General features: G+C 44.2%; 1 protein-coding gene across 1 annotated transcript; it reads right to left on the reverse strand.

Moving 5' to 3' along the window:
* Positions 1 to 11,703: 11,703 nt before the first annotated feature.
* LOC124222304 (uncharacterized) lies at positions 11,704 to 13,044 on the reverse strand. Its single transcript, XM_046633125.1, has one exon. The coding sequence runs from the start codon at positions 13,042 to 13,044 to the stop codon at positions 11,704 to 11,706; it is 1,341 nt and encodes a 446-aa protein (XP_046489081.1).
* Positions 13,045 to 14,295: the final 1,251 nt, after the last annotated feature.

Consider the following 14,295-nt stretch of genomic DNA (forward strand, 5'->3'; position numbering starts at 1 on the left):
TCGAGAAACCGTTTCGCGAAAGTGTTGCTCACAACTCTTTTTCGGAAGTTAGTGCCATAGGTTTCGACACTTTTCCCTGCTTCCAAAACTGCTGCACGAGATCGAGCAGTTCGTGATCGAAGGAGCATTGGAAGCCTTGGACTGCGCCATACGAGGGGCTTGCTGCTTCCGCTGAAACGCAGCCGGAGAGAACCTAGCCGAACTGAGTTTCTTGCGCGATAGGAGTTCCTGGTGCTCCTCTTCGAACTCCTCGAGCAATGATGTTGCTGTAGATGTCAGGTCCGAGAATTACGTCGATCTGACTGGAATGTGCAAAGCTTGGATCCACGAGGTCGAATCCTCGTAGATGAGGCCAGTCTTCGACGAGAAGTCGAAATGAGGGTAGATACGAGGTGAGTCGCGGAAGCACGAGCGCCTCCACCTGACACGAGAACGAGGTGTGAGCACGAGATTGGAGTTGCAGTGTTGCGATGCCTCGAGTCACTGCCGATTGATGAGCTCCGACGCCAATGATCGGTATTGTCATGCAAATATTGCGCAACGATTATATATGTATTTATACGTTTATTAAAACAGAGAATTGAGTGATAATTGATAACAACAAATGGTAAGAGGAAGCGTTAACGTTATATTATATTTAATTAGACGTGCGTTACGCCTGGAAGCAGTATTGAGACTGCTTACACGGCCTCTCGCCGGGCTCGGCGACAGTGCATATGAAGTGCATAATCGCATAATTTGAGGACTGCTGCTGATAAGAGAGCCAAGCGCATAAGGCGGGCTACGCTGCATGATAAATTTTGTAGTCATCTAAATGATCCCCGGCATGTTCCTACGAGAGGATATAAAACTGTAACATTTCATTAGAAATGTTCCAGCTCCATCACATCCCCCGACGAAGACAAAGGCGCGTCTCTGCGGCTTCTGATTTCTCGTAGGATTCTTTCGTCACGTTTAGCCTGTGTCTCAATCCTGCGTTTTAATTTTCTTCGTTCTACTACTTCCAAAGCAGAGGGATTCCTTTGGTAACAATATCCGGTGAACGCCGAAATATAGGTGGGTATATTAAATTTCCACAGCAAGAGTAGAATAAAGACGGATATCGCTCCAGAAACGGCAGCTATTGATGGGATCCCTATACCTTTGAAGTTAGCCCATGTATTGTTGACACGAAGGGTCGCTTCGTTATTCGCGAGGACACTCTCAAGGTCTAAAATGGCTTGTCCTTGATCCTTGAGGGTATCCGAGTTAATCACGTGATGCAATATAATTTCCCGGCCTGTTACAAATTTGTTTAGCGGGGAAATGGTAACTGCATGTATTTCTGTTAACTGAGAAGTCATATGTTCTACGATTAATTTGACTCGCGTTTTCAAAGTTTGGAGTTCGCAGCTCTGATTCGTGGTTATCAGGGATGGCTTGGTGATTTGAATAATAAAAGTCTGCATTGAAGCGCATGTTATGGTTACCTCAATTGGCTTCGAAGGTAAGATTATTTGCGATCCCTGCGTTCTTATGTAAGCAATATCTGTGACGAGAAAACGACTCAGAGTGCATCCTCGTGGTATGGGATCAGTTATTTTCTCACAAAGTTCAATAGTATCGTTGCGATGTCCCACATCGCGGTAATCACCAATGAAATAATCGGTTATCTGTTTCAGTTGAGAAAATGTGACTTCTCTTATAAAATTCTTACGTACTAATTTCAAAGCATATGTTCAGTTAAGCGTTACATAAGTGTGATTTATTCTTACGGGTACCGGGGTATTCTGAATTATTACCCAAGGTTCCTTTTCTAAGTAAGGCACTGTGAGTATATAGATAAGTTTGCCTTTATCTGTGGTTATAGTTGAATCACTTATTTTAATAAACTTCTCGTAATTTTCCTCCTTAATAGGTATTAGTGTCTTTTTGTCATTGGCGTCGAAAGCTTGAAGAGCTGTTATAAGCTCCTTTGGAGTAAAAAGGGTGTTATCGATGATACCATGCCTTCCTAATTGCACGGCAGTCATTACCAGGTCGATTAGTCGTTGCAGTTCCTTAATTTCAAATAAACTTAGAGTTATAGCTTCCATGTATTCCTGATAAGCAAGCGTTTCGTTACCTTTTATTTCTAATGATTCTAATTGTCCCCATACAGTTTCCAAAGACTGTTTAAGTTTGAGCTGATTTGTATTCAAGATATTAATTTGGACTTGATTGATGTGCAAGGACTTGGTTACAACAAGATTTAGAGTGTCCGTTACATTTTTTAGTGAGGCTAGATTCCCATTAATTATTTCCAAATCATCCGCATCAGCAGTTCCATAGATTGATTTTTGAATTGTTCCTAAAAAGTTAAACATTCCTCTTTTCGGTCTGATGTTTGGCGTGAGATAAGATTTCCTTAGGGGATACATATCATTTGCCAGGCCCGTCAGAAGGACATGTTTTCCAAATACCGCCTCAGCTTCGCGCGAGGCTTCGTAAGTAACATCGCTCGACGCGAGCGCTTTTGGGAGTACTTGTTTTGGTTCCGTGGGATTGAGATTCCCTTAATTTAGAGGGGCGGCGCGTCATTTGAAGAATAGGCGCACCCAAGTCTAAAATGACTTCCAAAATATTCTTGTGTGACGAGGCACGGGCAAATTCCAAATCTAAAGCGTCCAGGGCAGACTGGGCGAGGGATCGCTGACCAGGGTTCCAATGGTCCAGATAGGTATCCCGTATCGTCTGGAGGCCTCCGAGTTTGTCGTGAATGTCGAGTAATGGTTTGGTAAACCCACTTGCGTCAATGGATTGGAATATCTTCCATCTTTCCTGGTACATGTATACTTTGCCCACTTCCTCCTGGAGTAAAGTCCCATTGATAACTGAGACATCGAAGTAGGCTAGGGACAGACTGCTACACCTATAACAAAAGAAACTAACAAGGGGAGTGTCAAACTTGGGAATCACAGATTTCCATCACTTTTATATATATTGTAGGGCAGGGTCCCCTCAATAAATATATAAAGCGGCAAGACGCCATTCGTTTTTATTATTGAGAAATTTCAACTCAAAGTTCCATATGTAACTTAAGTAGAAGGAACCTTTTTTACCGGTTGCAGCAATAGCTCCGTGGCGTAGCGGTAACGCTCTTGCTTACTGAGCGACTTTATTTTTGATAATATTGACTACTTTGTTATTATAATTATTACAAATCCTATTTTTATCATTTTTTGTATTTTTTCCTAACTTAAAAATAAAAAAATAATTTACAGAAATATTAATTATTAATTATTTATTTTTGTATTAAATAATTTATAAAAAAAAAAAAAAAGTAACTCTAACGGAACTTGAACAGCCGTTCGGTCCCTCAGTAAGCAAGAGCGTTACCGCTACGCCACGGAACTATTGCTGCAACCGGTAAAAAGGTTCCTTCTACTTAAGTTACATATAGAACTTTGAGTTGAAATTTCTCAATAATAAAAACGAATGGCGTCTTGCCGCTTTATATATTTATTGAGGGTACCCTGCCCTACAATATATATGAAAGTGATGGAAATCCGTGATTCCCAAGTTTGACACTCCCTTTGTAAGACTCTATTCCGTGGAGATCCAATCGTTTCCCTGAACCCGTTTTAGTTTAATTCTAGGTGTTCAGTGCCTGAGCGTCGTTTTGTGCTCGTGTCATTGCGATCTCCGTGCGAGCCGCGCTCGAACGATTCGTCTCCGCAGGGATGCCAAATCTCGCGTAGATGAGGAGGCGAGCGCGCATCACGCATTTTCTGAAACAGTCGAGTTAAGTCGTCCGTCTAGTGACGATCGTGAGTGACGCCGTGCGTTCTCTCGTACCATGACCAAAAGACGAGAGGCCCAAATATACTCTCGTATACGTTCGCTCTACGGAGTAAGGTAGATGAGTGCAGCCCGAGTGTCTCTCATTCTACACGGGACCGAGTGCCCATACACGCATACCAAGGGTCTTGCACCCTTCCATCATACAACGAGCCCGAGCGCTCTTGGTGTACTACCAACACCAATCATACTCTCTTACACGTTCGCTCCTCGGAGTAAGGCAAATGCAAATCATACGAAATTCGATCGAATCGAATAAAACAAAAATCGCAATACGAAACGCACTCGAGATCGCGGTGGCATGAGCCAAACGGGCTGTAACCGGCATAAACCCATTCATATACACAATCGACACATGCTTTTATACGTTTACAAATACACGTTCATACTTCGTGGGTTTTTATGCCGCAAGGCTTTTCCCACAAGAGCCAATAAACAATCATAATTCGATGGCTCAAACGCGAGAGTTTTTTTATTCAAGAAACCTCAACCTCTATCCTTCATACTAATAAAAAAGGTTCAATTCAAAACTACGAGGCAACTTCGCCTATGAAGAAGCTTCGACTATACACTAGGGATTGGATCGTTTTCCCTTGGTCCGGTGTCGTATTCGTAGTACGGTTTGGTATTATTCAGATGGGTCTTCCAATAAGACGCTGTGGAATCATCCGCGGTTTTCTTGTAAGTGATATTTCCTTTTTGTTCGTTGATCTCGACGACGACGAATGGCCCATTCCAAATCCTTTCCAAGGCGTTCTGTCGCGTATGGTTCTTGATCATTACTTCATCTCCCACTTGATATAAAGGAGTTTGTCGTCGTGTTCCTTGGTGCACTTGTTTGTGGTTTTTCTCTCTGGATGTGTTAAGCCAGACCAGAGCTTTCTCGAACCGTTCCTCCAATTTTCGTATCCACAACATTTTCTTACTAATCACGGTTTCCAATCGGTTTTCGCGGAAACCGTCAGGATTGTTGGCTTCGTGACAGAACATGAGGTTGTGAGGCGTTTCACCTGTTGATTGACGAACGGAAGTGTTATAGGCACATGCCATTTCTACTAAAACCTTGTCCCAAGTGTGTATTCTCTCTTCGCAGGCAGTTCGAATATAGTCTTTCAAGACACTATGCATTCGTTCTATAGAGCCGTTCGACTGCGGGTGATATGCAGTTGTGGTGATATGTTTGATATTATAGTGTTCGAGAAAGGAATCGGTCAGCTCGTTACAAAACTCCTTTCCCATGTCCGTCAGGATTACTTTGGGGCACCCGAAGTTACCTATCCAGTACTCTGATAGAGCCTTGATAACTTCTGTCGCGGTTTTGTTCGTAAGTGGGGCACATTTAATGAATTTAGTTATTGAATCCTGCATCGTGAGGATATATCGGTGTTTATTCCAAGATTCGACCAGAGGTCCGACGATATCTATTGAAAATTGATCGTTAGGTTTTTCAGCAAAGGTTTCGAAAAGAATAGAGGGTGATTTCATTTGTATCCTTTCCTTTTTATACATCTGACACGTGGGGCATGCCTGGATAGAGGAATTGATATCATTCTCCATACGTGACCATACGGCCGTTTCTTTTACTCGGTCAATTGTTTTTGCTAGGCCGAAGTGTCCATTGATGTCGTTGTGAGCGCTGGCCATGATTTCTTTCTGTTGCTGTTTGTTAGGCACATCCTTTCCTGTCAAGCCAAATGATATGTCTGCACCTGAGTCCTGACGTATCCTCTTGAGATCTTCGATGATCGAATTGGTGTTTTCTTTGGTGGTTTTCTTAGGGTCAATCCAGAAGTATATCTTTTCGTACCTTTTCGGATGAATGTAGTTTCTGAGTTTCTCACGTCTATCAGTCTGATTCTTTGGTATAATCAGGGTGTTGTCAGAGGCATCCTTTTCTTCTAGGGTAATCTTCACCCATTTGCCGTCCTCCCCTTTTCGATTTCGGTTGGGAACGAGTTTGATGTGAGATTTTGTTCTGCCTGTTGTGAGTGACAATCTCTCGATGTCAATGTGGCGTGCGGCAATATGGTGGACCCACTTGGGATTCCTATCAATGGGTGTGATTTCGTATAGTCCCTTTTCCAATTCGGTGAGTTTGCCGAAGATCTCTTCCTTTGTACGAAAGACTCTAGATAACTCATCCGCTACTACGTTACTTTTTCCCGAAACATGTTCTATCAGGAATGAGTATTCCTCCAATCTTAGTCTCCAACGCAGCAGGCGTTGACTGGGGTCTACGCAATTTTTCAGCCATACGAGTGCACGATGATCGGTGCGGATCATGAAGGGTTTATCTGGTGTATTCAGCAAATATACTCTTAGTCTCCTGACGGCCCATACAACAGCAAGCATCTCCTTCTCTGTCGTGCTGTAATTCCTTTCCGCATCATTCAGGGTTCGAGATAAGAAATATATGGGGTGGCCGTCTTGAGATAGTACCGCTCCAATTCCATCGTTTGACGCGTCGGTGGTTACGACGTATTGTTTAGCTGGGTCTGATCTTACAAGTATCGGTGGTGTGACCAACTTTTCTTTCAGGGTTTCGAAGGCTTCTTGGCAGGCTGCTGACCAATCCCATGGGGTGTCCTTTCTTGTTAACCTTGTTAATGGTTTCGCTCACATTGAATAGTTTTGTATGAACTTTCGGTAATACCCCGTCAAACCAAGGAAGGATCGAATCGTCTTAACGTTGACTGGAACGGGTAATTGTTGTATCGCTCTGGTCTTTTCCGGATCTGGTTTGCTCCCTTCGTCAGTGATGACATATCCGAGGTATCTCACTTCAGTTTTCATGAAGGCGCACTTCTCTGGCTGGAGTTTCAGGTTACATTGTCTTAAACGCTGAAATACGGTTCTTACATTTCGATGGTGTTCTTCCTCCGTTTCACCAAAAATTATTACGTCATCAATGTAGACGCAACAGATCTTCTGATTCAATTCTCTCAGCGCATCGTTCATCATGCGTTGGAAGGTCGCAGGAGCGTTCTGTAATCCGAAAGGCATTCGTTGATATTCGAAATGCCCGTCGGGGGTTGAGAAGGCAGTATATTTCTTGGAGTCAGCAGCCATGTTGATCTGGTGGAAACCTGCGGCCATGTCGACAGTAGTAAAGAACTTGGCCCTTCCCATGTGATATAGTAAATCCTCGATTATTGGTATCGGATAAGAATCCTGAACGGTAAGTTCATTAATCTTCCTGAAATCGATCACAATTCTATACTTGGGCTTTCCGTCGGGGCCCGGTTTTTTGGGTACAACCCAAACTGGCGAGTTGTATAGCGACTCGGATTCCGTTATTATTCCTTGTTTCAACATTTTCTCTACTCCCTCTTTTACAACCTGCTGGTGCAGCTGTGGAGCACGGAAACTTTTCACATTTACAATGCGTTGAGGATCCGACAACTCGATGCGATGTTCAGTCATTGAAGTTCCATTGACCATGTCTTCCTCCTGTAAGGCAAAGATATTGCTGAAATCCTGAAGAATACTCCAAATTTCTTTCTGGTGCTCCTCCGGTAGGTGTTTCAAGTCGACAGTATGTTGGAGCGCCTGCTCTCTTTCATCACGTGGTTGTTGCCATACACCCGGGGTTGACATACTCTTTACTCGGTGGACTTGGACGTTCTCCAGTCCGAGCTCGATATCTTCGTCTTCAGCGGTGGTGATGATTCCATAAGCCGTACCATGATTGTTCGTGTGTACAATCTGCACCGGGATATTTTCCATAGGCATTCCGTCTTCATAGACCATGCGTAACATTAGATCGAGATGCTTTTCGTCGGTATCGATGGCAATTTTGTTCACCGAATTTGGTTTAAATCGAATCTTTCGGTTGCTACTAAGGTGGTGTATCTTATTCTTCAGGGTGAGCGTCGAGGCATGCAACTGGAAATCTCGCCTCCTCATAAACGGGTTTCCCATGATTCCATCTTCTTCGTCAGGCAGATAATCGTCTGGTACAATGACGAATTCGTCCTTTAGCCCCATATGAGTTAGTACAGCAATTTCGTTCGCGGAATTTAGCGCTTTGCCAGTCCTAATGGAAATTTTGCGTTTGATAATTGGACAAATTTGTTTATCCGATGGATGAATGACCTTCCGTTTTATGAGGTTTATTGATGCACCTGTATCGACCATAAGGGCTACTCCTTGCTTTGTTTCTCCAAATTTTATTACAGCACACTGCAGTAACCCCTGTGAAACTGAACATACACGGGCTCCTGTTGGCACTCGTCCTCTAGTTCGTCCTCCCGTCCCTCTATTTCCTTTTCGTCTGACTGGAATTCCTCTGACGTGCAATTGACTTGGTCGTTGGGCGGTTTGTCTTTGAGGCTGGCATTTTGAAAATTTACGTCTCGCTTATTGCCGTTAGTATTACGGCGTTGGTCGTTCTGTGGTCGGCGCGGAGCGTAGCAGTTCCGGTTGTAGTGTCCTCTGGTTCCGCAATTATGACATACTGCTTGTTGTTCATGAGCGGTCCGATGTGTGTTACAGGTGTGGCATTCACATCTTTGGAGTTCTTTATCTTCATCTTGTTCCGCTTCATCGTGGTGGTGGACAGACGCTGGTGGTCGAGGAGTTGACCTTGGCGAGTTCGTCGAGGTTCTTTGTTGTACCTGGAATCTTCGCGTATCTGATGCGCTGCCTGACCCGTAAATTTGGGACTTGTTTCGAAACGTGGGTTTCGAGGCTGTGTCGTTACTGTTCATCAGCTGTTGTTGATGCATTCGGAAATTCAATTTCTCGCCTTCGGCTTCTTTCGCGGCCTTCTGGGCTTCTAGTAACTTAAAGTACTGGCGATTTTTGACTTGATGGAATATCCTCGGATTGAGTCCGTACAGATAGTACTGGCACACTCTATTTTCGAGATCTTGAAGATTAGGATCGATGTTCGCTCGTAGTTGTTGATTCGAGAAGGCAGCTACGAGATCTTGGTAGATCTGATTGAATTTGAGATTGAAGGCGTCCACAGTGTCGCCCTTTTGGCCTGTTCTGCCAAGCTCCATTTCCAATGTGGTGGCACTTTTCTCGACAATGACGGCTGATCTTAGGACTTCCAGTAAAGTTGGGATTGTACGAGGTCTCCTCTGGTTGATGGTCTTCTGAAGAGCTCCTCCTGTCTTCAAGCTGATTACCATGCTCAAAAACGGGAAACGTTGGGTTGGCATAACTACCATATCGGCGGCTTTTACTTGCATGATCCAAGCGTGTACGTCTTCGCCTGCTTTTCCTTCCAGTCTGCAATCAATCATCTTGATGGCTTGAAACGCGGGTAGGAAATCTTGGATCGCGTAGGGCTCGTCCGCTGGGCGATTTGGTTCTCCGGGGTATCTTCCGGCAGCATCGGGGCGTAGGCCGACATCATTCAAGTAAGCTTCCGTTCGTGCATACGGGCCTGGGTCTCTTGGATTCCGAGGGGGAAGCACGTCTCGGGGTGGCGCAGTTGGCGGTAGTTGAATTCTTGTTTGATTTCTTCGCGCGAGTTCCTCAATGTTCCTCATTATCTCTTGCTGTTAGCGTAAAGCTTCGGGATCACTCAGCAACTGGGACATACTGAACGTCACAGTGTCCGGACGACGATGTGGTAAAGTAGCAGACATTTCCAAGGCTCTTCGAAGTTCATCCTCTTCTTGCTGTTCTAGACGACGACGCGGGACGTTGTTACGGGTATTGCTACCAGTACCTCGTGGGATTTCGTAATCCGTCGGACCAATAGGCCACTGTGGACTAGGCCTTGGTGTAAGGCGTACGTTTGGCATCCGTGATAAACGTCGGCTTTCCTCGAGAACGCGTTGCAGTGTCGAATCCGTATCCGACAAGATATCATGGTTTACGTTGGCTCGCGCGGTGGAGAATCGGTCATTTTCTAATGAGCGATTTTGGTGAAGGATCGGTATTGGCATCGCATTTATACCTTGATGGTCCGAGTCTGAATTGGCTAGGGAGCCCACCTCATTGATGCGCGGTGTCGGTGGCAGCAATCGGTTTTGAGCGAGCCCGTATGATGCCGAGTAACGTAGTGGGTTTGTTACGGTTGAGGGAGCTATCTGAGTAGGACCTTCCACCTCTGATTCAACGAGACGCGCGGTATCTAGTTGAATTCGCGGTATCGCTCCGGTATGGTTTCCGGGCGGTCTCAAAATATTAGAAACATTCGGATCATCGCTAGTTGTTAAGCGATAATAGTTATTGATTGCTTCTCGATTGGTATTACTATTTGTAAGAGCTTCCTCTTGACGGTTTTCTTCGGTTAATTGGTTATTCGGTTGTTGCATTTCCTGAAACATTTGGTGGGTGACGCTTTCAAGCGTGTCTTCGGGACGCGGAACTGTTTCAGAGTTTCGATTTATTTCTACATTATTGCGACGAATGAAGTCGTGTTCACGGCGTTCTTGATTTCTCAATTGAATAAAACGGGTAACCTTTTCTATAGGCAAATCTTCGCGGCGAGCAAGTTGACGCGCAGTTAACCTCTCTCCATTTAATTGCTCTAGACCAGGACGGTATCTGCCCATTGCAGTTAAATCATTACGTTCGGTGGCTTCTTGTAGCCTATTCACAAGCTGAGTCATTTGGTTCGTCAAATCCCAAAATCTCTCTTCAAACCGGGATTCAGAAGTGACGGATTGTCCATCTTCTGCAGTCTCAACAATAGTAGGAGGTACTGCCGTTCTCCGGTCATTGTTTTCGTTCACGTCCATTGCGAATTTATTTTTAAATTCACCTTGAGTCAAGCTTTGACTTTATTTATTTGAATGATTCAAGTTTGACCATCAAATTCTTAGTTTCGATCACGATTTGTCCTTCGATACGTTTATGGTGACTCGAGTAAGTAACAAAATGCTTGTTCTTACGCTAGGAGTAGCCAAATTGAGGTGTGAAGCATCACACTCGAAGATCGTGGTAGCCGTCGGTACGAGGCTTCGATGTCTTGGAGTCTCTGACAGGCACCGGGGGCAAGAATATAAGAGCGGTTCGAGTCTGAGTGTCCTTATTCTCACTTCACTTCGCTTAGATGGTTTAAACGCGAAGTTTATTGTATCTAAGGAGTGCAGAATTTTATACTTGCTTCCTTTCCGATAAATACACAAGTTCACTATGGGAATTGTCCAGTGTAGAATCAAGCGGTCTACACGCAGTCCTTGATTGTCTACGCAAGGCGGCCTTTCACTCTATCCCTTGCTAGGTACAATTCGTAATAATTACTTATAAACGCGTAGCCGAAGGTTCGCACGTGAATTTATTGGGCTTATGCACTCACTTCCAAAGTTCGTCACTATGATCCGGCCGTTTGATACGCGCGCCGCGTTCGTTGGTTTAAACCGGGTCCTGGCAGGATCGCCAAATTTGTCATGCAAATATTGCGCAACGATTATATATGTATTCATATGTTTATTCAAACAGAGAATTTAATGATAATTGATAACAACAAATGGTAAGAGGAAGCGTTAACGTTATATTATATTTAATTAGACGTGCGTTACGCCTGGAAGCAGTATTGAGACTGCTCACATGGCCTCTCGCCGGGCTTGGCGACAGTGCATATGAAGTGCATAATCGCGTAATTTGAGCACTGCTGCCGATAAGAAAGCCAAGCGCATAAGGCGGGCCACGCTGCATGATAAATTTTGTACTCATCTAAATGATCCCCGGCATGTTCCTACGAGAGGATATAAAATTGTTATATTTCATTAGAAATGTTCCAGCTCCATCACAGTATCGTTGCTTGATGCCGACGTATTCGCAATTGTTGCGCTATCGACTCCGTGACGAATGAACTTTCGGATCCCTAATCGAGTAGAGCGCGAGCGATGATTCTTTCTCCAGTCTCCGGATTCGAGGCGACCAATTGCACTGTGGCGAGAAGAATTGGATAGCGCTCAATCATTGTAGGCTGGCGCTATTCGAGATTGGTACGTTCTGCACTGCAGGTTGCGCTACGACAGCCTGTCCTTGAGATGTGCCGCTGTTGGCAGCTGTCGAGATTGAGGAAGAGTTTCGATGCAGCAAGGAATGATGTCGACCGTTGCACATGCTACACGTTTTGTTAGATCGACAGTCCTTCTGCTGATCTGGACCGAGACAATTGAAGCAAAGCTTTTTTGCAGAAACCACTTCCCTTCTTTGATCGAGAGATTTGTCGCGAAAGGTCGAACAAAACGCGATGTAGTGGTTACCTTTGCAACAAGCACACGACTGTCCCTTTGATTGCGCCGTATGTGAACTTATTGTCTGAGGATTTGACCTTCCTTGCGATGAGTGCGGTTTCGACGTCGCGATTTGATTGTTAGCATGAGCTTGCTTCACGGCTTCGATGGTGTGAATGCGACCGATGAGAAACGCCTTGAGCTCCGCAAACGAGGGGGGCTCGAGTTTCTCGCTAGCACTTTTTTCCCACTCTTTGAGAGATGCTGGGTCGAGCTTGCAAATCGTCATGTGCACGATGATGTGGTCCCCTAATTTCTCGGGCCTATCGAGAAGTTCGAGCGCGCCAAGAGCTTCGCAAGTGTTGCTGTACAAGCTCTTCAGTTCCGATGATGATTTTCTTGTGACACGAGGAATCGCGAAAAGTGTTGCGAGATGAGAATCAGTCAGAAGTCGTTTATTTACGTATCGTGAGACGAGAGCTTCCCAGGCTCGAGGGAAGTTTTTAGCGGTAAGAGCGATGTTTCTAATGAGTTTTGACGGTTCACCAGTCACACTGGTTTTGAGGTAGTGCAGTTTTTCCACTTCCGAGAGTTGCGAATTTTCGCGAACCATTGACGAGAAGAGGTCGTGAAACGGCTTCCATTCTGAGTAGCTGCCCGCGAAAGTGGGCAGGTCGATACGTGGTAACCGTTTCAATGATCCTCCTGCAGGTGCGTCTTGAGGAGCTGCAGCGGCTTGCGCGGTTGCTGTGGGCGCAGGCTTTAGTGATTCGTGAAGATCAAGCATTACTCCTTCGCCACTCAAGAAATGCTCTTCGCACAGTCCGTAATAATCTTTCGCGAAGTACGAAAGCTTTTTGCTCGCGTCGACTTGATCACCTTTTGCTGCGGACTTGATCTCGCTGATCTTTTCGTGATTGTCTTGGAACTTATTCCAACTTGAATTTGAAGCATTAAGCCGCGACTTCACCTGCTCGTAAGTGATTTTTGCCTCGCCGAACTTCCGCAGGTTGTCGACGGCACGAGAGATGCGCCAAATGTAGTCGTTTTGACGTTCGATATGTTCTTCGATCGACATGTTGATGTACGAAAGCATTTATTAAACTCACGCGACGAACTGAGTTTTCACGAACGAGACACAAACACACTGATGGTAGTGCGACGCGATTCACACTTCGAGAGACCGCTCAGATCTTAGTCACGGTCACTACAGAGGAAACCGCCAGTTAGAGTGGTCCTTATTTAGAGGTCGGACGCATTTTTTTCAGACGCCCCCCAAATCGGCTCCAAATAATTAAAAAAAATATCCTTTTTTTCAGATTTTTATCTAGCCTCCAACCCCTGCTCCCCGGGGGGTGAATTTCCCCATTTGAAATACACGTGTTTCGGCCATATTCTCAGGATATATTTTATTCTAAGAGTAATAATTTCTTAAAAAATCTGTAACTGCGAGATTTTAGTGTTCATTGGTCCTACTATATGACAAAAGATTCACAATATCATACAGAGCAATTTAGACAAATTGTACACCCTTTAACCCTATGAAGCATAGTGGTAACCCACGTTACCACCTCGATTTTCTTAAATTTTTCTAATTTTTTCACTTCTTAACGTATTCAGATCCGGTTTTTTGCATTTTTCAGTTACTTTAGTCAGAAAAGAACATAAAAATACAATCCAATCGGCAAAATTGTTGATAATATAAGTTTTATAAATAAACAAACTAAAAAAAGTCACGTTTTCTTGGACAAATTCATTCTTGAAGAATCTATCCAAGGGAATAACTTGAAATTTGGTGAGAGTGGGTTTTTGGGGTCACTGATTACGTATCCGATGTCAGATTTTTCAAATTCAATATTTAAATTTCAGTGTCCACCATCTTGAATTTTTGCGTTTTGCAGATTTGATAGCGGATTCGTAATCAGTGACCCCAAAAACCCCCCGAGTGAGAATTTTTATGATTATATGACCATTTGAAAACTGTATATTTCAAAGGCTGATTCTGACTTTTTTTTCAATTCATCAAAATATGGTATCTATATGTGAAAATAATGAATGTTTCGTAATTTTTCTCCTCCTTAGGTCACACAGGATTGTAAGGTAGGATATTGCATACAAATTTTCAGTTGTGGGAGCATGAAAATTTTTTTTATGCTCCTTTTTTTCATCGAGCGTGCTCGTCGTCTTCGCCAACCAATCACCATTTTCTTCCGAGAGTTCATCCTCCAATCATGATTTTTCCATCCCTCCGTAAGCGCGTCTACATTTCATCCATCTTTTTCAATCTATCCTTGTTTGAAATTCGCGCTCAACTGGCTGTGGCAGCACC

Source organism: Neodiprion pinetum, chromosome 6 (genome assembly GCF_021155775.2).
Source record: "Neodiprion pinetum isolate iyNeoPine1 chromosome 6, iyNeoPine1.2, whole genome shotgun sequence".
Lineage (NCBI taxonomy): Eukaryota > Metazoa > Arthropoda > Insecta > Hymenoptera > Diprionidae > Neodiprion > Neodiprion pinetum.

Bases quoted from the DNA above. Each gene is read 5' to 3' on its own strand.
- LOC124222304 (XM_046633125.1), bottom strand. From the start codon at position 13,044: ATGTCGATCGAAGAACATATCGAACGTCAAAACGACTACATTTGGCGC.